The following is a 26,771-nucleotide window of genomic DNA, read 5'->3' on the forward strand; positions in this document are numbered from 1 at the left end:
ATAAAAGTTCTTGGTTATGAAATATAGATTTACCTACAACAATTCAAATCTTAAACTCAGCAATGTCACTCAGACAATATTAACAAGGGTACCAAAACAATGTCAGCATCTGATAACAATCAAAAGATATGGCCACATACATAAACCTGACCCAAAATGAACAATATCATATAGACCATTTCTCAAGTATATGTAACACAAAACAACCCAAACAACAAAATATGGACAAATATTCACTGACAAGCCCCAAAAGGATTCAAAAACTAACTATTGTGTAAGTGGCTCTCTTGCTCTCTGATTTGCATTCACTGGAGGAGTTGATGGAGTTTCTACATTGTCATCACCAAACAACAAGCCATACAAGCCAGAGAATTCTCTACCCCTTCCCCTTCCATTCCCTCCTCTTCCTGTTCTGCCTCCTCTTGGCCTTCCTCTCCCTCCCCTGCCTAGAGCTTGTGGTTCTTGCACTGGAGCTACCTCTTACACTGGGGCTCCTCTTCCTCTACCTCCCCTGCCTGGGGGTTGTTCTACTTGTGGTTCTTGCAATGGAGTTGCCTCTTGCACTAGGGCTCCTCTTCCTTTCCCTCCCCTGCCTCTCCTTCCCCTACCTTGTGTTGGTGCCTCTTGTTGTTGTTGTACTTGGGGTGGTGGCTGTTGCTGACTTACTTCTTGCTCTGTTTGGGCACCTGCTCACTTATTGAATTAGTGTTTGCATAAGGTAAGGTTTATGCAGTCATGCACTAACCATACTCATGCATTTTGCTTTCAATATTCAACTAACATACCTTTACTTTTCTTCCCTTTTCTTTGCTGCATTGGAGGTGCATCTTCTTGCATTGGAGGAGCTTGTTGTTGCATCTGAGGTCCATCTTGCATATGAGGTTCATCTTGCATCTGAGGTCCATCTTGCAGTCCATCTTGCACTTGGGATGCTGTGACATCATGAGTATCATTAAACATTGAAGGATACATCACAATCACATTATAACCAACTGTGACATCATGAGTATCATTAGACATTGAAGGATACCTTTTCTTTTCTTCTTCTTGCCAAATTCCCCTTTTTTCCTTGCATCACATGATTTGGAATTGTGACCTTCTTCTTGACACTTTGCACATTTCTTTTTTGACTTGGGCATTTCATCATCTGCCCTAATTCTCTGCTTCCTTGGTCTTCCTGGTTGTGTGGAGACTTCAGGAGGCAGTACCAATTCTTTGTCCAAGGTCTGTTAAGAAAAATACATTACAAATTACATACAAATAAAATAAATAAATTGCTAAATAACAAAACTATTAGGAAAGGGGCATCACTCACTATTTCTGGCCAATCCTCTATATTATCAAGTGGATACAAATAACTTGCGTAAGTTGCTTTGAAGGCCTCAGCACTAAAATAAGGACTACAATACCTGCCATATAATGAAAAAAAATATAAAGAAAGTACCCAAGAGAATGCACATATAGACACAAGTGATTTACCTAGACCATGGTTCCCTCCTTGACCTGAGTACTGCAACTGCATGCACACATGGCACTCCTGACATTTGCCACTCAATGCAAGAGTATTCTTGCTTTTGGATTTCCACATTATACTTCTTCCCAGTTAGGTGGCTTATTGCTAAATACTGAGTCTCAGTTACACCTCTGATCTCATAATTGTTATACCTCTCCTCTCTCTTCTTAATCATGTACAAAACATTTGGAACAACACCATGTTCAAAAGACTTCATTGACAACATTCGCCTATCATAGATGGACTTCAACAAAAGCAGGTTATACATGTCTATAAACTGGACCAAAGGTTTATCTCTTATTTTCAAAATCCATGAGTTGAAAGACTCACTGAAATTGTTAGTAAACTCATCACACTTTGATGTCCAATCAAAGTGTGCTCTAGCCCAACACTCCCTTGGCTCATTATCTAACCAATCCAATGCTGCACTATCAGTTTTGTTTATGGTTCCTAAGATCCTAGTCAATTCTGGTAGCTTGTATGTCATTGCAGCTTCCCAAGCAAGACTCTCCCATAATTCACCAGGAAACTTAGCTTTAAATTTTTTATACATATGTCTGAAACAAAATTTGCAACAAGAAATACATGTACAAGTTAAAACAACATTATAACAAAGTCTGAAACAACATTGCAACAAGAAATACACATGTATGAAACATTAGATATGGCTTGATGAGATTTATAACAAAATACATGTATGAGTTAAAACAACAACCTGTGATTAGAATCTGGGAAGTATTCTCGCGGTGGTACCAATCCTTCACACACAATCACTAATGAATGTTAACTTTTCCTTGTGCTTGATGAGATGTGGCTTCAATTCAGACAAAAAAAGCCTCCATGTATCTTTGTTCTCACCTTTGCACACATAAAAACCAATAGGCAAAAGCCCATTCATGGCATCCAGTCTTATAGCAGTCAAACAACACCCACCATACTTACCTTTGAGAAAACAGCCATCAAGCCCAATCACTGGTCTACACCCAGTCACCCACCCATCTAGTGAACCCTTGAATGTAATGACTACACCAACAAATGTCTGATTGCTATCTTTCACAAACCATTTAACAAGGCTACCATGATTGGACTTCTCTATCTGTCTACACATCTCTGGGACTACTTGATACCCAACTTCATAATTTCCATTAATTTTTTCTAGCATCAAAACTCTACTAGACCAGGCAGTCCAATAAGATATACTAACTCCAAACTCACAAAAAATCTCTTTCTGTATATCCCTTGGTTTGTAATCAGGATGATCTCTCATTTTGTCAACAAGTGTTTTAGCTACCCATGGTGATGTAGCCTGTGCATACTTGTTTTCATCATCAGCCTCACATGTATGCTGGTCCAAAAACTTCCTAAGAATGAATGTGTGATTGTCTCTTTTGGTAACAGAGGCACTTACTTTCCACTGACAATAGAAATCTTTACATTCTAAAATGAGCCTCTCCTTGTCATTCTTCAGATGTCTATAGCTAAACTTCTTTCTAATTGCCAAATTTATGAAAAAATCCCTACAAGCCTCAACTATTGGCCAAGACATTTTAGGCTTCAAGTCACACACAAAAACATTCTCAACTTTTGGTCCTGCAAGTTTAGCCATCTCCTCTACCTCAAATATGTTTGTACTGACCCTCACAACACTAGAGTCACTACCTTGTATCTCTTCTTCTAAATTTTGTACTTCTTCTTCCATTGGCTCCATGTCATCCAAGGCCTCATCATCAGCACCACATACTGAGTAGTCACTATCTGAAGGATTGTAGTTGTAATCTTCTTCATCCTCATCTTCAGCACTCTACTCATCATTATTTGTGACACTACCAAAAACTGGTCCAAAACTACAACCATATTCATACATCTTGTCACCTTCATCATCACTTCTATCTTTGTCATCTATTGCATCACCATCACCATCTGTAAATGTCTCACCTAAAGTAGCCTCATCAAATGTTTTTGGATCAAGTGAACCCAATACATGTTCCCAGTCATCCACAACATCATTGACAGTGTAAGCAACTTCAGGTTCAGCAACTTCCACAACATCCACAACATGCTCAACTTCAACTAGTTCCTCTACTTCATCATCAGAAGAAGACACAAGGTCTAATATCAAAGTCTCTCCATTAGGGCCTACAAGTGGTTTCAACTTCTGCAGCCTACCTGACCTTCTTAAAGGGTTTTCTTGCTTTTTGGTAGGGGGTTTCTCAGTAGGTTGGACATTATTTGAAGAACTTTGGTTGTATATAGGGAATCTGGGGGATCTTCTAACTCTAATTGCTTCACCCATTTTTATACTTTTGTTGGGGGTTGTTGGAAGTACAGAAGTTGTGATAGTCTTACTTGGTGGTGGTGGTATGGGACTTGGTGGTGGTATAGGAGTTGGTGGTGGTATAGGAGTGGTGGGAGTAAATCTAGGGGATTTTCTAACACTAGCACTTACTTGGACACTTTTCTTTTTTGGGGGTAGTGGGTAATGGGTGGGCCTTTACTGGTTGAGCTTTTATTGGTTGGGCCTTTACTGGTTGGGCTTTTACTGGTTGGGCCTTTACTGGTGACTTCATTGGTGGGAGACTGTTGTCAGAAGCAGTGGTGGGGATTATAGGAGCTCTAGTGGGTTTAGAAGTTGTTGGAGCTGGAAAGACATACAGGTGGTATTTTTTGTCTCTATCAGGTTTAAGCTCATACCACATATGTAACATGTGTTCATCTTTTGTTAACCTGCAAATATACCCTTGAATATACTTGCCATTTGAAATTCAACTCCCACACCAACCAAGTTTTGCACATCCTTTTTCAAATCAAATATACAGAATTCATCCCCATCAAATTCCATATATAATACTGCTTCTCTTACCACCTTTGTAATCACTGCCCTTAATCTTCCCAGGGGTAGTTGTCCCCCAAGAACCCCCATAATGTACAACAAACTGTTTTACACCTAGCACCGTACTGGCCATAGTTCATAATAGTACTGGACATAACAAAGCAACAAAAAATGCTGACATTATACACTTATCACAATAAAATAGTCCTACTTTTAAGAACATGCAATAACAAGAGTACCCTAAGAACAAAATACATGTATATATATCCACCCAACCACCCACACAACAATCTTCCTACAAAAAATGCTTTTTAAACATAGGGTTCAATCAATACAAACAAATAATGGAATTAATGAAATAAAAACACGATTTTTATAAACAATCCTAAAGATCCATGCTTTACACTTTAAAAACGCATGCTTTGACGTGTAAACATACAAAGTTTGAACTGACTTACAATGAGCAACTCCGAAAAAATCCACGACCACCACAAGAGAGATGTCCACGAACAAAATTCGACAACCAGCTAGCTAAACTCACAATTCCAGTTGAAGTTTTTCAAACATTTCCAATTGAAGTTTTTTCAAAGCAAACAATTACAGTTGAAGTTTTTTTTCTAAGATTCGTGAGTGAAGGTTAAGTGTTTGGTAGCAAACAAGAGAGATCTTCAAGTTATCATTTTTAATGGAGAAGATTAAGACTAAGATTCGTGAGTGACGAACTGTTGTAGTGTAAGTGGACAAAATGGGGGGAGTGCGTCGATTTTTCCCTCTCTATCTCACTTATTTCCTCGAGATGCGAATACGAAATGATCGAAAGGCTTACATAATTTCATTCCTCACTGTTCGACACGTGGTGTTAAAAAACAATTCAATATAATGTAGCGTGTCAAGCACGCTCAAGGGTAGTTTGGCCATTTTGATAAAAAACGAAAATTTTATTATTATAAAATGGGTTGACTACGGTCAACTGAGACAACTCAAGATCAATTGATAGAAGTAGGACCAATCCCTAATAATTGATAATTTTAGGACCTATCCCTAAATACCCCTAAATAAGTAGGACCAATCCCTAAATAACCCAAAAAAAAACAAAAAGAAATATACATAAGTACATTACACATCAAGTTAGTTGAAGGGAAGGACTGCATCATTGTAAATAGCATATCTTCCTTACTAGGTGAGTCCTATATACATTTACTAATCATATGCACAACACCCCTGGGTTAGTTTACAAATCTATAGATCGACATAAAAGGCATTTCTCATTTGGTGACCCAATTGGGTCTCCCTTCAAACAAGAAAGCCATATTGCTAGTCATTGTAAATGCATAATTTGCTGCTGTGACAGCTGATGCATTAGCTTCTCTCCAAGTGATGGAGATCCTTAGCTCTTGTATTGTCTTTTTGCACTGCTTCAACCTCTGTTGCATCTGCCATGGTAACATATCTGAGTTAAATGCTTGTACTGCTGCACTAGAATCAGATTCTACCCAGAGATGTACTGTGCCATTTAAAACCCATTGTAGAAAGCTTCACACCTAAAATCGGTGAGTCAAAATCTGAGTCAAGAATGAAATATTGGATGATGAAAGAGACACAGTACTTACTATGGCGCTTCCTTAGGAGCCCAGGAGAGGTCCAAAAGTAGAGGAAAGTTCTATATAAATCTGAAGAAATAAACAAGTAAAGTTGAGGAAGGGTATATGAGGAAACTGGATGTTTTCTTGATTTGAAGTAGAAGGTACTAGTAGGACTTGCTCTATAGGCTTTGAGCAGAAGAAATGTGCCCAAGTAGGCGGAATGTTCATTTTGATAGTTGGTTCCCTGAACCTATGTGAATGGTCTTAGACTCTTAGTCTTTGGTATAGACGGAAAAATGAGAGGATGAGGGATGAACTTATTGAGGAAACGCTTACTAATTTGCCACTGTTTAACAAAAGGTTATCCTCTCCTCTCTGTCTTCTCTATCTTGAGAAATCTAGAGACTACGTTCCAAACACAAAGTAAAATAAGCCAAAAGTCCAAAACTAAGACAACAACGAAGTACCAATTGTTGCACGCTGATATTCGAAATGGAAATTTTTTCCTTCTGATTGTTTATCAAGATGTATACCTGCTGTGTATTTACACTTCATTATAGAGTCATTAATTCTAAACACTAAGTTTGTTTCTCAAACAAAATTATATTCTAAGATCAGAAATCTAAACTAATCTTAAAGCACAGAATTAGCGGCTTGTCAGTGCTTGTAGTTAGGCTGATGTGGAATACTATACAGGTCCACCGAACACAGGCCTCATGTAAGTATCATCAAACCTCCTCCAGAAGGAATGGATTGTAGACCCGGGTTTTTGTATTAGCATGGACAAACTGCTCTTAGCGCGTTAGGTGTTTGTCTTAGCTGATTCTTTGAAGGAGAGAAGAGGAAGGTTAAGTTCTTCTAGGGAAGGAGTTTGGTCTTGAAGGCTAGGGGTGTCCAAAACATGCTGAGGAACCAGAAGCTTTATAAGAGACTTTGTAAAAGCGCCCAAGACCTGTGTCAGGAACTCCGCTAGTGTTAGATATCAACAATATTACTGATTGATTTTACTATAAAAAGTAACCATTGTTGAAATATTAACGCAGGGATTGAGAGCGTTGGCTGTAAGAAAAACTATTGCAAGATAAAATTTGTTCACACTCTTGAAGCTGTTTACCGTCTCATGCTCAGACGGAGTTGTCCTCCATCAAATGAGTAAGATGAGAGGTGAACATAGGCACTCCTTCAGGAGTTTGAACAAATTCTTTATCACATTTTACTGATAAACAAAGAAGGAGAAAGGAAATCTTAAGCATACAAGTGTAGTAAAGACTACAACAATAATGGTGTTTGTCACCATTGTTGCTCGAACAGAATCCCATGGTACGCCAGAGTGTGTATACTGTAGAGATAAAGATAGAGAGAGTAGTGTTGTTACTAACTTACTAAATAAATGATGAGTATCAGACTTGCATCATTTCAATGATATCTAGCAACATACCTGACTAAAAGCTAAAGCAATAGAAACAGCACCTCTCATAAGTCCAGCCCACCAGATTATAACCTAACCAAAATTTAGCTGAGTAAGCATGCTCGTGACCATCAAATACTTGCATTTCTGTCCTGTCTCTAGGCCCTGCCATTTATTTTCTTTTGCTCTGTTATGAACAGAGCTGGACTTTGATGCATTTGAAAGAAAATATACGCTCACAAAAAAAAAAAAAGAAAAAAAAGAAAGAACATATACTACACTTGAATTTGTAAAGAAAAAACTGCTGACTGCTGAGATTGCTCACCTGATCCTTGTATGTAATCCTCGGGCTTCCATACATCTTATTGAATACATTGGAGATGGCTGAGCCAAGAATAACCAATACGGCTCGTCCAAGTAATATTAGAAAGATCAAAGTGGAATAAACGCCAAGACTTGTCCCGAAGCTTCGACATCATAAAGTAATGTCAGAACAAAATTGTAACTAGGTAAAACTTTAGCTAGATTACAGATATAACAAGAAAATCAATTGTCATTTTAGTTAAGAACAGAACAAAAAAAGAAGAAAAAAGACAAACAAACAAACTCACACACGCGAAAAAATATTCTGCAATTTTTATCTAGTTGTATTACCCCAACACTAATGATAACCATTTTGCTTTCTTGATTAGTATATTATGCGTTGGCTAACATACCTTAACTCGCTCATTAGCCATTTCTCACTGTCAAGGGCATCCATTCCCACATATAGGAAGATAAATGTTTCGGCGATGTATGACAACGTTGCAAAAACATGCCTGGAAAGGAGCAAAGTGTACGTAATGTGATCAGACATCCCAACAGCAATCGAATTGAGTCATAACATAAGAATGTGTTCAATGCAACTCATCTTTGAGTATGACTGAAAGTGCACATAATTCTTTCGTACTTACTTGGTTGTAGTTTGTGAGCTTTCAGTCACATTATGCCATGCATAGTGTGACATGATGATGCCACAAAGGAAGACTGTGAGAATACCACTCAGATTTAATAGCTGCACCAAGTTAAACAGCACATAATTGTCACAGAATACCACTCAGATTTATCACCTAAAGTTCTAAATGCCTGTTGGAATGGTGGTATACATTGTCTATATTCAAGCATGGCTTAACAAGATATCATGCATATGATTATTTTTGGTGGAAAGAAATCTCTTGGAATCGAAAGAGTCAGCATCTGCACTAAGTATACAACACCTGTGGGATCCCTGATATCTTACAGGAAGGAAGGAAAGACTTAACCAAGTAGCTTAAAATTTTACTTGAGTGATCCATTATGTGCCGAATCCCTCAAGTCTGACGCATGGATGGTTTGGTATTGGAAATATACAAGTGTACACTAGGATTTAACGACCAATACAAGTCGTGACAGCAATTTTTTCCTCCTAATGAACTGGCCTGGTTTACCCTGGATGTCTCGCCCAAAAGTTGGGCTTTCAGTCCCAGTTTTGAGTATAATTTAGAACTGTTTCATATGTAGATAAATTTTCTGAACCTTGTTATCTCTGCCAACATGTACGACAGATATGCCGTAAAAACCATTAAGGTGACTTCGCGATCAGTTGAATGCCTGCGCAAGAACCGGTATCAGTATTCAACACTTGGCTATCTAAAGTCCGAAAATGTGAAAAAGGAAACCAAATGATTAAATAGGTTTTCAGAAGTTGAACACTCCATGTCACTGATAACATACTTAGCCAAGTATAACTTCCTGAGAGCATATGCAGTCAAAAGCCCTACCTAGATGAAACAACAGATATGAATCAGTAGAGATGGAAGAGAAGAAGAGAGGACACTAAAAGGTTTCTTCCCCAAAATTAAGTTTGTTAGAACTTACAGCAACTCCAAGGACAGTGCTAGTTGAAAATAAATAGAAAAAATCCACAACGACATTAGAAGTTGCTGACCGAGTACTAGGTTTTTGAGTTGCTCTTAAGAGGACAACTGATGTAGCATCATTTATCACTCCTTCCCCGAACACTAGGCTGTAAAGCAGAGGAGTCTCGTCTTGGTTTAGGACCTAAATATACAAATATAATTGCAGTAGATTTTAGTTCCCTCAAGTACAGCATTGTCACGCCAACATAACATAAGAGCAAACTTATACCTAATTGACAGTTTGAACTACATAACTAACCTGTAGCGTAGAAACAGTATCTGCTGATGAAAAGATTACACCGATAGCTGAATAAGAAAGCAAAAAATTCAATTGTAGCGCTGATGTTATTTACTGGACATCTGAAGATGAAAAATGGGGAACGCACATAAGATACTGAGATCAGATGAGAGGAAGGAGAGTCGAACCCATATAGTCTTTAAATGACGGCAGACCACTGAACCCAATCATTGGCAACAGCCACCAGCTACCTAGACCATATGCAACATGTAATTAGGATTCACACGTTGGAAGTATATTGATACTAGCTTCTTTAACCTCTATTCTAAACGACTGAATATCTCTCATAAGGAATCGAAGGAAGATGCGACGATTTCTTCCACCCTTTTATTTTAGTCAAGTCTCACCAAAAACCACCCGATTGAGGATAATCCCATAATTTTATAGATTCTGTTAATTTTTTTTAAAAATAGAAAGAAAAAGCGCCTAGGAAGTAGAAAAGCCCTACTATAAAAATGAAGGTGGGCTGGAATCAACACATTGATTCTTTTGTCGCAATTTTTTGAACCGTATGCATCCAAAGGTATTTATATGGACATCGCATCACAACACATGAATCGACTACAAATGTAAGGCCAAACTTTCAGTGATTTAAACTCACCTAATGCAATTATGCATGACGAAAGAATACAACCAAGTACTCCATGCAGAATGATGGTTGTAAAATTACGAAAGAACTGCTTTTTCTTGACCTGGAACCTAAGTAAAACATATAAAGCAAAACATTAAAAGAAGATGAAAGGAAAAACAAGATTGCAACTAGCCTATTGACTAGTAGATGTGATTTATAAGTGAGCTGAACTTACCCTGCATTGAAAATTATTGGTGGTAGCAGATATATGAAGAACAATTCCTCAACGAATCTAAGGATGTGAGAACTTGTTCCACTGCTCAAAAACAGGATTATAGTTCCTGCACCGAGACCCTACATCATGAAAAGTGACTCCATTAAACATGTGTTTCAAACATATTTCATTGGCACAAATCCTATTTGATCTAGCTCCTCTTGTCCTTTTCACTTCAATGAAAAAACAATATTGTTGTCTACTTACAGAGTTACAGACCAGACACAATGAGTAACTAACTCATACTACCATGCTGTTTACTACACAGACAAGATACAACTCATTCTGTTCACTCGATCAGTTCAATGAGTAGATTAGTTTACGCAGGACACAGGACAGGACTATAACATGTTAATATGGTGTTTATATCCTTACATTTATCTAGTCGCATTGTTTACACTACTTTTCAGCATTCAATCGTGGTATGGTTTTAAGTAGGCAGTGGATGTTGCTAGAGCCTAGAGCACAGCAGCAACATTAATCAACTTTTGAACTTATTATCAGTATTCTCTTCTAAACATCAAATAGAGCAGCATATTAATTAGCATGATTAATGTTTTTGAAGTAATGATGAATATCAGTTGGATGTCCTTTCGAATAACATACTTCGTCTTACATAATTCAGATAATTCATAGTTTCATTAAGCCAATATATCATCTACAGATAAAATCTGAATGCAAATTCGACATGCATGCAAGTCATATACCTTAAAAAAAAAACCTTAACCAGTAAAAAATGTATTCAAAACTGAGAGATTGCTCACTATGAAAACAGAAGCAATGGACTCGTTCAACCACCGATTCCCCCAGGGGCGGATCTACAGGTTGGCTGACGGGGCTACAGCCCCCAAACTTCCAAAAAAAAAAAAAAATTAGTATGAACACCATTTACAGTCGATACTACATTGAGTCCTAGAGTGAATTCTGTGAAACCGTCGAGAACCGTAGCGATAACTGATCAAGCTATTGCACTAGTTCAAGCTGGTGTACTTGTTATCTGTTTAGCAGCTGGAGAACCTGATTTCGATACCCCATCAGTGATTGCTGAAGCGGGGATTAATGCGATACGTGAAGGGCATACAAGGTATACTCCTAATGCTGGTACTTTTGAGTTATGTAAAGCGATATGTCATAAACTTGAAGAAGAGAATGGTATTAGTTATACACCTGATCAGATTTTAGTTAGTAATGGTGCTAAATAAAGTGTACTTCAAGGATTGCTTGATGTTTGTTCGCCGGGTGATGAGGTTATAATTCCTGATCCGTTTTATGTTAGTTGTCCTGAAATGGCTAGAATGGCTGATGCAAATCTGGTGATTGTAGAAACATCTTTGAATAATAACTTTTTGTTGGATCCTAAAGTTTTAGAATCAAAACTTAATGAGAAGTCGAGGGTACTTATTCTATGTTCGCCTTCGAATCCAACTGGATCTGTTTATCCTAGAAAACTTATGGAGGAGATTGCTAAAATAGTTGCGAAACATCCTAGGCTATTAGTGTTATCGGATGAGATTTATGAACATATCGTTTATGCACCAGCTACTCATATTAGCTGTTTGCTTCTTTGCTTGGAATGTGGGAGAGAACATTGACTGTTAATGGGTTTTCAAGGCGTTTGCAATGACCTGGTTGGAGACTTGGGTACCTTTGTGGTCCAACACATTTTGTTCAAGCTTGTGGGAAGATTCAAAGTCAAGCTACTTTAGGTGCTAGTAGTATTTCACAAAAAGCTAGAGTTCTTTGCTTTAGGACTTGGATATCTTTGGAGGTGAAACTGCTTGGTTTTGGCGGGGTATGCAATATATTAAACCACACATTTCTTAATAACTAGCCATTTGGCCCGGCCTATGACCGGACTTGCTATATAGATAGCTAATGACTCAAAAGCCTAAAGTCCACTTGAATAAATAATATATGTATATTGATAGCTAATGATTTATTAGGCTTACTTTGTTTAAAGGGTTTATATTTTTCTAATTTTTTTTAAAGGGATTGTTAACCAAGCTCTCAAACCTTGATCTAGTAAGTGCAATGCGTACATCTTTTCTGGTAGAGTCTTAAGCATAAAGATCAACTTCTGGTGCACAATGAACCAGTAATAAGAAGTGCAATGCGTACATCTTTTCTGGTAGAGTCTTAAGCATAAAGATCAACTTCTGGCGCACAATGAACCAGTAATAAGAAGTTTATGTGGATGAATAGGAATATGTATTTGTATTTGTATTTTGTTAAGCGAACTGGTCAGCTAGCTCCAACACGCTCTACGCATATCTTATTTACAGAGCAAAGTTAAGAATATATCGAGTCTGATAAAAGAGTAAGAGTAAGCCTTCCACTTGGCCTTCCACTTGGAAAGCATGGGAAACTAGCTAAATTATCCGTTGAACTCTAGTCTCACCCTTAATAGATTTTCAGTACATATACAATCCATAGATTGGAATCATTTGGCACCAAAGTTCCAAGAAAGTATATAAGATTGGTTTCCATCATACATAGTCAAGACAGTGTGACTGCTTTGGCAACCATTACTAACCCTTGGCCACGTAGTGGAGGATCTCAACATTGCATATCTAACACATCACTTGGGGGACTAACATAATTGGGAAATTGAGTTATGCTCTTCAGTGGTCAATCACAATTTACAACAGACAACTTGATGTTGTCAACCTGCTATATAATGTTGGTCATTCATGAGGCTTCCATCCCACTTAACCATTTGGACTCCTTTCCCTAGTTTAAACTGGGAGCTCAACTGGACTGTCATTGCCCTCTTAGGAGCATAGTGAACACCATAAAAAGAAGAAACTATTCTTCTTATTATGGATAAATTTTGTTTCTAGTTTCTACGTAGTGGAACTGATTTGCACTTTTGCAGAGTTCTTAGTGATACCAGTAATGTTATATAGCCTATCTCTTCTTCTTTTTCACTTACCTTTTCTTATGCATAAATATTGTTTATACTTTTTAGTTTTTACATTAGTGGAACCGATTTGCACTTTTTGCAGAGTTCTTAGTGATACCAAGAATGTTATATAGCCTATTTCTTCTTCTTTTTCACTTACCTTTTCTTATGCATAAATATTGTTTATACTTTTTAGTTTCTACCTAGTGGAACTGATTTGCACTTTTGCAGAGTTCTTAGTGATACCAGTAATATTATATAGCTTATCTATTCTACTATTTTACTTACCTTTTCTTATGGATACTGACAAACCTTGATCTAGTAAGTGCAATGCGTACATCTTTTCTGGCTGATGCATCAGCAGTAGCGAAAGACAAATCGATATCAATTTCAAATCTAGATGAGAGTCCTACCTTAGCTTTCTCAGCTGCTTGACGAAGTATTTGGACAACTAAAATTAAGAAATCTAAAAAGTGCTACTAATAAGAACAAAAATCATCGAAGACTTGGCAATCAAATCATTGCTCAAACTACAAAGATTGGAGTTGATCACGAACATATCGGTTGTAAATGGTTTGATTACTATGTACTCAAAATGTGGTAGGATTGAAGAAACACGGGGAGGTTTTCGATTCAATAAGTGAGAAGAACTTAATTTCTTGGAACGCCATGATCTCAGGGTATGCTCAAAATGGCCAAGGAACAAAAGCAAAGGCAGATTTTTGAGAGCATGTTGAAATCAAGTCTCGCCCGATCATATAAGCTATGTTCTCGTTTCTATCGGTTGTAGTCATTCGGGACTCGTTATGGAAGGAAAACAGTACTTTGATTCCATGACAAAAGATCAAGGTATATCTCCAACTTCAGAGCATTTTGCTTGTATGGTTGACCTTCTTGGACATGATGGGTTGCTAGAGGATGCCAAGAAAATGATTGATGAGATGCCCATGGAAGCATGTGCTAGTGCTTGGGGAGCTTTAGCGCATGTCGTACCCATGGTAATGCAGACTTGGCACATTGTGCTGTGAAGCATTTGTTTGAGTTGGATCCAAAACATTCAGGAAGTTATGTCCTACTAGCCAACCTGTATGCAGACTCGGGAAATCTGAATGCCCTTTCAGATGTGAGGAAACTGATGAGAGAAAGAGGCATTAGGAAAAATCCTGGTTGTAGCTAGATTGAAGCTGGGAACAGGGTACATGTGTTCACTGTAGATGATACAGGCCACCCACAAATCAATTATGTTTGTAGAAAGTTAGAAGAGCTTCTTAAGAAGATTGAAGATACAGGTGATTACATAAATAAGAATGATTCTGAGGAATCTCGGGGCTACCATAGTGAGAAACTTGCAGTTGCTTTTGGGTTGCTGAGCTTACCTGGGTGTGTGCCAGTTCATGTCATGAAAAACTTAAGGGTGTGCACCGATTGTCACACTATAGGAAAAACAACGATTCAAACTATAATCCAACACAAAGTGACACAAAATTAATGAAAATATCACACCGACAAAGAAGAGAGATGAACCTTAAAAAGATGAAGATAGTAGTTCTCCAACCTGGTTGAGCACGGACGACACCCATCCAGCGAGTTAATCGTTATTTCAATTTATGTGCATTTACCACACCTATATTGTAAAAGCGGAATTGTACCAATTGCAGTAGTTTAGTTACTGTCCATGCCTTTCGACATGGGTGACATCAAGGCATATAGACATCTAACTTCAACATGGCTCTACTCTGACAGGCATGGCATTGCATCCAATCTTAAGTTGAACACAATGAGAGAAAATATTAACTAGGAGACAAAAGCAGGAGCACATCTATTTGTTTTAAAGAGAAACTAATAAGATGTAAAAATTATCTTATAGCCTTTAAGTTTCTTGGCAGGTATAAGGAGCTTTCTTAGACGTAGAAATAGAAAATATCCACAAAGCAACCCCAATATCTCACATTTGCGTATTGGCACAAATTAACCTACAAACCCAATAACCCGTAATACTATGTGCATACTGGTTTAACCAACAATTGATCCCACTACTTATGAACAGATTCATTTAATTGATCCAATTACTATGAGCAGAGCATGTTAAAATAGAAAATGATTGTACACCATGTATAGCATAAAAAGTGAAAATAACGCGTTTATGTACAAAGTTATAACTCTTTCTAGAAACAAAGAAGTATCATGTGTTATATACGCTTACACTCGTTAAAATGTTATTCAAAGCTCAAGTGCTTTTAAGATTCAGATTGAAATTCTATATGCATGAAGTCACCAAATAACCTACATGTACCACCATAGAACGTCACATCCCGAGTTTGAGTAGATCCACACTTATGAAGAGCTTATGTCTCGCTTCATGCCCATAAAGGTGAAATGCAATAGTGCAACCTAAGCTCTTTATGCACACAAAAATACACCACTAATTAGACTTGAAGTTCAATATTTCATCTAATGTTTGAAAAAAAAAAAATACATAAATAGAATAGATGAGTCAAACTGTTACCTTTGAATTGCCTGAGATGGGTGACATCTTGGGATGTACTTATTTTCTTATAGCCTTCAACTGGTAACATAAATTGGTTGCTTAAATATTTGAAAATTTTATGATGAATATTTAACCTAGAGTCCAAATTGGTTTATTGTCGTTCAAGCTCACCTCCAGCTTCTTATAAAAAACAATCAGGTCATAGATCAGCTCTAAAGTTTGCCTCAAACAATGCACATTTAGCCGGATAATCTGTAACTCCAAAACAATAATATCTAATAATCATAATACTAAAAATACTTGGTTAAGGAGGGCTTGCTCAATAAGTTCAACAACTATCGTAAAAGATTTCTTCTATCATTGTACACGTCAATCAAGTAATATCAGTGAATATTGAATAAACCTAGGATAAGAGTTTGTGTAAGGTTGTCTCACCATTTGGAGTATCACCTCCATTCCTTTTGTGATCACCATCAAACGTAACTGGGAAAATATCAATTTTCTTTGTATTAGCTTGTTCTCGATCCCATGGGAAATTCACTCATTAAACCTGAAATCCAATATAGTATAGTATTAGCCAATGTTTGCCACTGGAAATCATAGACAAACTCACTAACCTAACCAATCAATTTAGAAACCAATGTGCACAGTTATAATCTAGATGTTTGGATCATTAAACACACAAAAACAAAGTAAAAATAAAGTACTCAAAATAGATGAGCAAGTAGTGGCATAGCGGTTTCGAAAATGTTTGCACCGTCTTCTAATCATCAAGCTAAAAATCCTAAACCCAAGCAATAATTTGAACATCCCTATTCTACAGTTTAATTAGAAGACTTAACCAAAGAGTAACTTACCTCTATCACCAAAAAAAAATTGGTAGATGAGTTGAAGTTGTGATAACTTCGTGCCAGTCTTCCTCATTTATTGTGAGCTGAAAATGCAACCACACTTAAACATTGATAATCTCAAAGACGCCCAACTAAAAAACAATAGAAAAAGTGTCAATTGAGTCATGGACACTCAATCTAATTCTTTGAAAGTTACATAATTATTGAATCCTCCAGCTTCCGCACATCAATTGAATTCTTTGGTGGCGGCGCGACAACATCCAATCTTCCTCATCGAGAACACTCTCATTAACCGCACCATAGCTCTAATCAACAAATTCTTCAAAAATCAAACAAACCACTTACATCTGTAGGTGATTGGACATTATTCTTCAAAGAGCTTCACAAATTCTTCACAAGGAAATAGAACCTGTGAATTACGCAAAGCAATGAGTTTCTCACTGTTGAAGGAGAATATTGCCACTACAAATTCATATAATAACAGCTGGTTACACTTACCTTCTTTATCAGTGGAAATTCTTTAATAGATTTACCATCACAGCAAGAAGTTTTTCCACCAATGCTACTGACATCTGATTTTGCAATCAGACCTCCAAATTTTCTGAGCTCCTGACATTTTTGTCTGTGACTTGAACTGGCAAGTATGAGAGCTGAAGAAACAAAACGATAGCCGCCACGCTAACGGAAACATATTACAAAGATTTCTGTAACACTATTAAACCAGTAATAATGAGGCCCCTTGGTTAACATAACAAACTACCAAACTTAATTTTCCCCCAATCAAATTAGTCTTCCTAATCCACAACAGTAAAGTTGGACACATATTACAATGAACAACACAATGTGCATTAAATTCCTACCATCAAGAAACGAAATTTAACAAAAAAGATAAAGAAAAATTACCAATACATTACAGCCTTGCAACCAGAACACCTCTTACTACTCCCAGCTTTCCCACACGCACCACAAACACCACCATCGCCGCTTTCAACAGCAACGACACACATATTATTATTACTATTATTTTCTTGTTCTTGGAAATTGGCATCGCCTAGAAAGTATGAAGAAGCAGTGGTTTTAAGCAAGTGAAGTAATCCAATACCGATTAAAATAGATGTGAATATGAATTGGAATAATAATGGGTAAGATCCAATGCTATACTCAAAAAGGAGCAACCCTGAATTTCAGAAAAGGAATTTAAGAAAAATGAGAAGTGCACGAATGGTGTTTTTTTTTTCTTGGTTCAAGCTAATTGGTTTTGGAGAAAAAAGGTCAAGAGAGGGTTGGGTGAGTTGAGAGATGTTAGCAGAATGGCAGCCATCAGAGAAAGAGAGTTTGGGGAGGATAGGCTTTCTTTTTTCTTTCTTCACTTTTTTTATGCGTACAAAAGGAAGAAGAGAAGAATAAGAGAGAGGGTTTGAAGAGATGAATTTTTTTTTGGAGAGTTGGGAGTGTTTTGTAGAATTGAAAAAAAAAAAAAGTATAGAAAGAGGTTTTTATCTATTTTGGATTACGAACAATTTAAATCGCCAAAAAAGGGCGTAAAATTCATTTTTTTATGTAAAATCTGATGTGTCAGTCTGAGAGAAAAAAGGGGGGCTGACGTGGGTCACTGGGAGCATTCTCAACTACTCAGTATTAATGGTCTTTGATTGTATCTGGCAGGTAAGCAACACACCCAACTTTTCCATAAAAAAAAAATACTAGTTATAATAGTGTATAATTCATCCCAAAAACAAAATTTGTAGTGTATATTAGTTGTAGTAGCCCCCCTTGAGTGGCAATCCTGGATCCGCCCCTGGATCCCCCTGAACCAAGTGCTCAACAACAATGCATAAACAAAGCACTGCGACGAACACAGATACAGAAACAACATGGACATGGGACAAACCAACTAGCCTAACACTTTCAACAATATCAGACGACTCCATCAACAATGCCACATTCCCCTTATCAGAACTTGAGATGGGAGAAGAAGAGAAAAGGGAAGAGCTGAAGGAGTCCGAAAAGAGTTAGTTGGTCCAAAGGACAGGAGGAATACAAGTAGGACTCAAATATTTTAGCTTATATATTTATGGAGAGAGTTATTAGCTCCTTTTGCCACGTGTTGTTAGTTGACAGTTTGAATCATCAACAACTTGTTTCTACACTCCCGAATATTGTGGAGAAATAGGATTCATGAGTTTCATTGGGCTGTAATTCTCATAGTTTTAAAAACTGGAATTCCGAGCTGGAACGTTGGAATTTCAATGAATTCCAACCAAATTTCAAAATATTTGAATTCCGCTAAATTCTTATTTTGACTTTTGACTTTTGACTTTTGACTTTGATTCTGTTTTGTTTCTTAAAAATCAAAATATTTGTTGGAATTCCGACAGTCCGTTTGATATTGCAAACATCTACTCCTCTGGTGAGTAATGACAGCCCAATGCATTGAGAGTGAGAACAAACCCCAATCTTGCGGTTGTGTTGAGTTGATCCGCATCTCGATGCACAATCAACTCAGTCTCATTGGGTTGTCAATTAGGATGGTGGTTTAAAAACCCAAGTTCAACTCCCTATCTTTAAGTAGCTATAATTATGACACTTGTCTTTTTTTTTTTGAAAATTAAGTAGGGATAGTACCCCTACGCGCACCTCGATTAATTCCAGGCCCTGTTTGGAAATTTGATCGGGTATTGCCTCGCCAGTGGCCTTGAGGGGAATCGAACTAGTGGAGCAAACCCAAAGGCGGACCAGTTGTGCTACCCCTTCCAAGGTTTATTAACAACTCTGTAATACACTTGCCCATTCTATCATCCATTACAATAGTATTCAAGGCTGCCTAAAGTGGAGGATAGAAAGGAAGTTCAAAAATAGAAAGATTACAAGAATCATGTTTAGCTAAGGAAGATAAATAGTCAGCAACCTTATTCGTCTCCATGAAAACAAAATCGAAGACAATAAAAGAAAAAGTGTGAACAAGATTTCCTATAGCTTGCACCACATTCAACCAATACCACAAGAGGGTGGGAGGCTCTTCCGTATTTAAATTTGACAGCCCCTGAGAGAGTTTGAGTTACTTCCACCTCCAAGTACCTTTGTTGCATACAATGTTTCAATCCTATCTGAATGGCAAACAGGTCCTAGAAGAGGACTGATCCAGTAGCAAGGGATCCACAGTAGTCTCTCCAATATGATCTTTGATCATGCCTCCAATACTTGATTCACCATTCCAAACTGAGCCATTTGCACACAAGCTAACTTTGCCCACCACAGGCCTATGGCAAGTACATGGAATGGGGGCATGTTCTTGAAGTAGGAATGGATGCCCAATCTATGTAATGAGACGATAGTTCGGGATTTCAGAATTATCGAAATTCCGACAAATCCAAAAACCAAAATTCATAATATTTCGACCTATGTTATATTTAGAATTTCGACAAATTTCAGAATTATCAATATTTCGACTCTATGATGTTTTTTCCGGTTTTTTGAAAAACCGAAATATTGGGCGGAATTCCGATATTCCGTTTGGAATAATGAACACTGAATGAGACACGACTCTCAATAGTATCAGCAACAAGTACATGTTATATTATTTTAGATTGAATCAGAAATAATACTATGTATAGTAGAGTTAACAGTCTGGATGGTCGCTGCAAACCTCCTATGATTTCTCTCAGTCCAGATGACACTTATTGTTGCACACACAGAATAACTTTTGTTTGGAGCCCTTGCATGCATAACTAGAAGAGACTTGACCTTAGTCACACAAATCGTCACCTACCCCTATCGCTCTCGCTCCCAAACCACAATTTCGCGCTTTGAGATCAAAATCGCCATGAAAGCATTTCTGTGATTTTGGTTGCAAAATCATGTTTGAATTACCTTCATAAAAAGTTAAGGAGGTGTTTGGATCCTATTTATTTAGTCAATAAACATTTATTAGTGAAAAAGCGCTTTTTGAAAAAATAAACATATTTGGTCTCTATTTTTGTAGAAAATAGTTTTTCACCCAAAAAATATTTATTGGTTCAAAAACATATTTTATGATATATAGTAAAAACTTGTTTTTCAAGTTAAAAAACAATTTTTTTTTCTCACTTTCTCATCCCGCTCCAAAGGCATATAGATTGCTCATTAGTGAAAAATGCCGAGATATGCTAAGATATTTCGAGAAATATCACGAAATTTACTAGTTTGGCAAAATAGCTTTCAAAAAAAAAAAAAAAAAAAAAAAAAAAAAATCAACCAAACATGTTTATTTAAAAATTGCTTTTAGAATAAATATTTTTTTAGAAAAATACTTTTTGAGAAAAATTGATTTTTTGAAAAAATGAGATCCAACACCCACTAAACCTAAGATTTCTTTAGAACTTTAGATTGTTGAGCCAACAAATCTCTTCAAACTGATTTTACTAGTAAAGTCTAGTGAAAATTTCAAGCTTTAACAAAGCCTTTAAGCTGTGATCTACTTTGACATTGAAATTGTAGAAGAAAGATGTTTATTTGACAAGTTGTTTGAGATGAGTGGTTATAAAGAGCAGTTTTAATTGGTTTTAAAAAGTTTTTTTTTTTTTTTTTGTTTAGACGGAATGAAAATATCCTGGCCGAAGTTTAAAATCACCTTTACATTGTGCAACTCCTAGTAGTTTCTCGCCAAGAATGTAAAAATGAGGGGCAAATGATAAAGAGAGATCGATCTCTCCACCAAGAGGAGAGATCTAGTTTGTTCTCCATTGATTTGGCACGTATCTCAAAAAAAAAACAAAACAAAAAATAACATATTTTTACTATTTAACGAACAATGAAACGTCATAAATTAAATTTATGAGTTTATGTATCTTCTTCTCTTTTTTCTAGTTGCCCAAAATATCACCGATATATATCGTTTTTTTGGTACACCGATATGGATATATTCGATATATCTCAACCGAATATTAAATTCTTTTTTTCCTGATATATATCGCAATTTCCGATATAACGATATATATCGATCGATATATATGATATATCCGATATAAATTGTTGACTTTGACCAATATTATTGACTTTGACTAAATATTGTTGACTTTGACCAATATATTGATGATATTTTTGATATAATCGACGATATTTTTGATATAATCAACGATATTTTCGATATATCGACATACAAAACAAAATTTTGACTGGTCAACAAAAAAAAATATCGCCGATATTTTTGATATATATCGATTTTTGGGTACATCGAAATATTAATTGAATTCGATATTTTGGGCCTTGGTTGTCTCTATCTTCAACAATGTCCTCCCATGCAATCAAACCAAGTTATAAATAATCACAAAATCAATAGTTCTAAAATATGTTTTCACTCAAATACATAATTGATTGAAACAAGCAAACCTCCATTAATACCAGAGTACGTTAGTACATTAGGAGATCTTTGATTTGTTTGAAGAGAAAAATGGGTTACATGCATCCTTTTAAATATCATAGCAATGTTAACTCCAACTTAATAGAAAAAAAAAATTGTTTTATATACACACTAAGCAAACGCCATTTGAATTTATTTTTAAGAGAGATGGATCGGCAATTGAATTCACTTGTGCGATTTGTCAAAATTGTTTGAGAATCATGACACAATCAATAACACAAAAGAAAGAAGAACATACATTTTATTTTCATTTTAATTTTTCTTAATTTCTCCAAAAATCAGAGGCCAAAATTTATTTTCACTTAGTAACTATTGACTTTTGTTCCTTTTTTTGAGATACGTGCGTGCCCAATCAACAGACAATAAATTAGATATCTCCTCTTGGTGGAGAGTAGTGGTGTCAAATGGGCTGGGCCGGGCTGGCTCGGCCCTCAAACAATGAAGCCCTCATGCTTTGAGGGCCGGGCTAGCCTTACCCTCATTTACTTCGAGAGCCGGGTCGGGTCGGGCCAATGCTTAAATCTCGAAGCCTTTACTCCGCCCTCTACCTAGAGAGAGGGCTTGAAGAAGGCGGGCTTGAGGGCCAAACGTGAGGGCGGATACTTATGTTATACATTTGATTTGCTGAAAATAAATTTAGAAACATTAGTTAAAAATGATAAAATCGAATCGACTTCACAATTAAACCTTCAAACTACTAAAAACTTGTTAAAGTTGTATTAGTCAATTAAGATCAATTAAATTCATTTCATAAAATATTATAATGAAATTATAAGGTTGGCAAACTTAATAGATAAACGTTTTTTTTAAGTGATTTTTAGCATATTAATATTAAAATAAAATATATTGTAAATTTTTTATTAAAATATATGTAATAAATGTTGAGGGCCGATGAGGGGCTCAAGGGAGGCTTAAGTTTGAAGTCCCAGGCCTTACCCTCCCAAAGGCTTGCTCAGGCGGGGGTCAGCCCACCACGAATGTGTGGGGCCTCATTTTGAGGTTTTTTTTCGCCCATGGCGGGTATGGTGGCTAAGGGTTTGAGGGCCATTTTGACACTCCTAGTGGAGAGATCGATCTCCCCTATCAAGACTCAAAATGAGGGGAAATAATTATACGTGGAGGTAACAAGTTGTAGCTTGCATTGAAAACGCTATTCGCCCTCGGGTATACTCCCAACCGGCCAACCCCCAATCCGCCTATTCCAGTTGATTTGACCCCTGACTGGATATTCTTATCCATCTACACGAACAAGCTAGTGGCCTACTGAAAAGGGCAAATGCAGAGCTTGGTGTGATCTGATTTCTCTGGGCAATGCCTAGACAACAGAAGGTGGGCCAGGGCCCAGGGGCCGCCCAAGTGATACTGGGATCGACCTTTCGGGGCTTTACAGGATGTATATGATGAGGACTGTTGTTTCTTCCCAATAATAAAATGGATGAAACGGCACGGAGGTACCAAAATTATATGTGTTGAGATCGACAATATTATTAGATTATTTATCAGATAACAAAGAAAATCAAGAATCACTCTTGGATCTCAAACCAAAGGTGTTGCAATTTGACAAAATCCCTTTGCTTTTTCAATATTAACTAAAAAGAATTATAGTGCCAAACTCTTCCAGGACGGAGGTGGAAAATTGATCACATTTGATGTCCCATTTTTTAAATCCAACTCGTAATGTGATATTACAATCGAGGTGCGCGTCAAATGTTTGGGTTCATTTTATATTTGGTAAAGTAAATGTCGGATCAGTTCACGACAATCATATAATGAAATCAAAGGTTTATTATTGAGTTTAATTGACATAGAGAAAAACTCCATTGAAAATCCACTTTTGCGTTAAATTTAGCATGTTTTTACTTTTTTTTTATGTTCATTTTTACTCATTTTCTGGGGAAAGAAGTTGATTCATAATGTATGTTGGCCCAGTATATCAACTATCAAGTGACAGGTCCCGACCATCTATCTACCTGTCATGGTGGGCCATCTACTTTAGTAAAACTACAATAATAGCAGCTAGTGTATGGGCCCATTTGGCACCGGCCTTCTTATTTTCTGATGTGCTCCTTTGAACTTTATAAAGTGAAAAGCAGTATTACTATAAGAAAAGAAACAATCACAAGGAAAAACGAAAAATTGAACTAAAGATTAAAAGTTGAAAATTAATCTTAAGTCATAAGACATTGACATTATTCGAATTTGAATGAATTATTGCGTAGAAAGAAAATGTATTGAGAGAGTGAAAAATAACAGTGGGGAAAAAGAAAGGTAGCCAAGTATGTAGTCGATCTAATGTAGTACATTTGTACAATTTAGCATAATCATTTAAGCCATTTGATTGTGAAATTTTACTTTTTACATTTTTAGTTTAGTATTTCCCCCCCCCTGATTTTCTCGTAAAAGTAGGACTAGAGTTGATGATAATTCCAGATAAAATAGTATAGACTTGGACCTCTGTGCATGAAACTTGGTCACCTCCATACCCTACTGCACAGAACACAGGATCATGATATCAGATGTGGAAAATGGTTTCCACCATTTGGCGTTTAGAGTCCAGAGTATACAAAGCTTATAATAACACTAAATCCAATCTACACAAACTTTTAAACATTACCAGTACACATGCTAGGGTCCTTGACGTCAGTGACATGAGATGTCCAATTGGCAAGAATCTTAAGTGCTCCCTAGTCCCTCCCCTTCTATCATTTCAAGGCCTCTTGGGTCTCTATATATAGCTCTCTCTTTGATCACCACTTCACCCAATTCACAAGCAGCCTCTCTTCTCACTAGTTGATCTTTTTGCTTTACTATTCCCATTTCAAATACACTTCCGATCCATCCATTAACATTTCAATGGCCACTGTTGAGGTAATCAACCCAAGGATACGTATATATATCTTGTACTTATTTGGTCTTATATAATTTAGCAATATGCCTACATGAAATTTCCAGTTTCTATGATGATACAACTTCATATTGATGAATGAGTACTCTTGATGAATTCTTAGGTGCAAAAGCCTGAGTTTGTATATGTTGACACAATATATTAATTGTTATTGATACATGTCATTAATACATGCTTATCGCCTATCATATTTCCTATATTATGATTGGCAACAAGAACTCTATTGCCATTTTATATTTTTTTAGCATACTGAATTTAACCAGACTTTTACTCATCCGGATGTGTGTTAAATTCTCAAAATTTTACTTGAGAATATAAGTTGCAAAATATTTAGCTTTAATTTATTGGCAATTTGGAAGATATTGATCCCTACTCTGCTGTGATTTGTTTTGTGTTGGTTATTGTAGGTTCAATCTGCAACATCAGCATTGCCCGAGAATGAAACCACTTTTGAGCAATTGGCTAAGACCCAAGAGACAACAATAGCAACAGAGGAAGTGGTGGTTGCACAACCTTCATTAGCTAAGACTACTCCTGAAGAACCCAAAGAAGAAGAAATAACAAATGTCCAATCAGAGAAACCAGCTGCCGCTCCTGCAGTCGAAGCTCCCGTAGATGTTGAGACTAAGGAGGTTGTTGAAGAAGCAGAAATTGAGACTGAAGAGCCTGTAATAGAGAAGACTGGTGATGAGTCTCAAGAGATTGCACAAAAACCAGTTGAAGAGGTGGCTGCACAAGACCTAGTTGTAGAAGTAACACAAGAGACAGTTGAAGAGGTGGCTGCACAAGAGCCGGTTGTAGAAGTGGCTGCACAAGAGCCAGTTGTAGAAGTAGCACGAGAGCCAGTTGAAGAGCCGCCAGTTGGTGAAGTGGCTCAAGAGCCACTTGAAGAAGTGCCAGTTGAAGAGGTGGCTGAACAAGAGCCAGTTGAGGAAGTGGCACAGGAGCCAGTTGAAGAGGTAGCTGCACAAGAGGCAGTTGAAGAAGTGGCACAAGAGCCTGCAGTTGTGGAGGTAGCACAAGAGTCAGTTGAAGAGGTAGCTGCAGAAGAGCCAGTCGTAGAGGAGAGCAAAGAAACTACAAAAACTGAGGAGTTGCCTGCAGAAGTAGAACCTATTGCTGCTGCTGCTACTACTACTACTACTACTGAGGAGAGTACCACTAAAGGTGAGGAACCAGTTGAAGCTATAGTGGAAGTAAGCACCTGAAGCAACAGTTGAGGAGCTAGACTGATGATCAGGAATAGATCGATGGTGAATGTTGCATGAACTGTTTTGAGTAGTGAAGTGTGTCCGATATATGGATGAGGTTCTTGGCCGGGTTGCATATAGGTTTTGCTATGTTTTTATGTAGTTTGTTTTCAGTATGATCGAGGTTGACAAGGAATGTGGAATTAGGAAGATCTAGGCCATTGGGCCCACAATTGCCCTACATTCTCAGATCCAAAATGGAGAATGTTTCTAGTTTATTGTATCAATTAGTGGAGTCAGGTTGTTGGTCGCCAAGGGTCAAACAGTTCTTTGCTTGGTATCATGCATGTGGTTGATTAATTATTTAATAAAACAAGTAATGTTATGGTGTTTGATTAGTTGCTTTGTTTTTGGGTGGCGGTATTTACACAGCACTTTATATGATTTACACCCCTTTGACCAATTCAAAAGTATTGGCTCCTCTCTATTAATTATTTAAAAAATCACCCACGATAAGAAGTTGCCGCGAAAAGGTAATATCCATAATAAGGAGTTGATGTGAGATGGCAAATCCATAAAAGGTTGTTGCCGTGAGTATTTTGTTTTTAAAATTTTTTGATAGC

The 26,771-nt window shown here is 37.0% G+C and overlaps 2 protein-coding genes, 1 long non-coding RNA gene and 1 pseudogene across 3 annotated transcripts; 2 read left to right on the forward strand and 2 right to left on the reverse strand.

Annotated features, from left to right (window-relative positions):
• Positions 1-6,415: 6,415 nt before the first annotated feature.
• Positions 6,416-18,586, reverse strand: LOC147503800 (sodium/hydrogen exchanger 4-like). Its single transcript, XM_086604961.1, has 15 exons — positions 18,470-18,586; positions 11,179-11,232; positions 10,376-10,494; positions 10,171-10,268; positions 9,698-9,760; positions 9,531-9,577; positions 9,231-9,413; positions 9,087-9,133; positions 8,899-8,963; positions 8,288-8,390; positions 8,051-8,152; positions 7,660-7,801; positions 7,365-7,427; positions 7,182-7,265; positions 6,416-6,878 (listed from the first exon to the last, which is right to left on the reverse strand). The coding sequence occupies exons 1-15, from the start codon at positions 18,584-18,586 to the stop codon at positions 6,729-6,731; spliced, it is 1,437 nt and encodes a 478-aa protein (XP_086461087.1). The 3' UTR covers positions 6,416-6,728.
• On the forward strand, positions 11,296-12,186 carry LOC147503801 (bifunctional aspartate aminotransferase and glutamate/aspartate-prephenate aminotransferase-like; annotated as a pseudogene).
• Positions 15,599-17,011, reverse strand: LOC147503802 (uncharacterized). Its single transcript, XR_015220268.1, has 5 exons — positions 16,852-17,011; positions 16,662-16,738; positions 16,240-16,354; positions 15,823-15,882; positions 15,599-15,714 (listed from the first exon to the last, which is right to left on the reverse strand). It is a non-coding gene; the product is annotated as an uncharacterized LOC147503802 (long non-coding RNA).
• Positions 18,587-24,689: 6,103 nt separating the features above from the next.
• LOC147503803 (uncharacterized) lies at positions 24,690-26,546 on the forward strand. The gene is made up of 2 exons (XM_086557018.1): positions 24,690-24,921; positions 25,366-26,546. The coding sequence occupies exons 1-2, from the start codon at positions 24,907-24,909 to the stop codon at positions 26,164-26,166; spliced, it is 816 nt and encodes a 271-aa protein (XP_086413144.1). The 5' UTR covers positions 24,690-24,906; the 3' UTR covers positions 26,167-26,546.
• Positions 26,547-26,771: the final 225 nt, after the last annotated feature.

This window comes from Coptis chinensis, chromosome 4 (genome assembly GCF_015680905.1).
Source record: "Coptis chinensis isolate HL-2020 chromosome 4, ASM1568090v1, whole genome shotgun sequence".
Taxonomy (NCBI): Eukaryota; Viridiplantae; Streptophyta; class Magnoliopsida; order Ranunculales; family Ranunculaceae; genus Coptis; species Coptis chinensis.

Coding starts and splice junctions, on each gene's coding strand:
- LOC147503800 (XM_086604961.1), bottom strand. CDS start 18,586: ATGGAGTCGTCTGATATTGTTGAAAGTGTTAGGCTAGTTGGTTTGTCC. Junction 8,153..8,287: donor AGCTCACAAACTACAACCAA/GTAAGTACGAAA, acceptor GCTCCTTTCCAG/GCATGTTTTTGCAACGTTGT. Junction 7,802..8,050: donor TGGCTAATGAGCGAGTTAAG/GTATGTTAGCCA, acceptor ATGATGTCGAAG/CTTCGGGACAAGTCTTGGCG.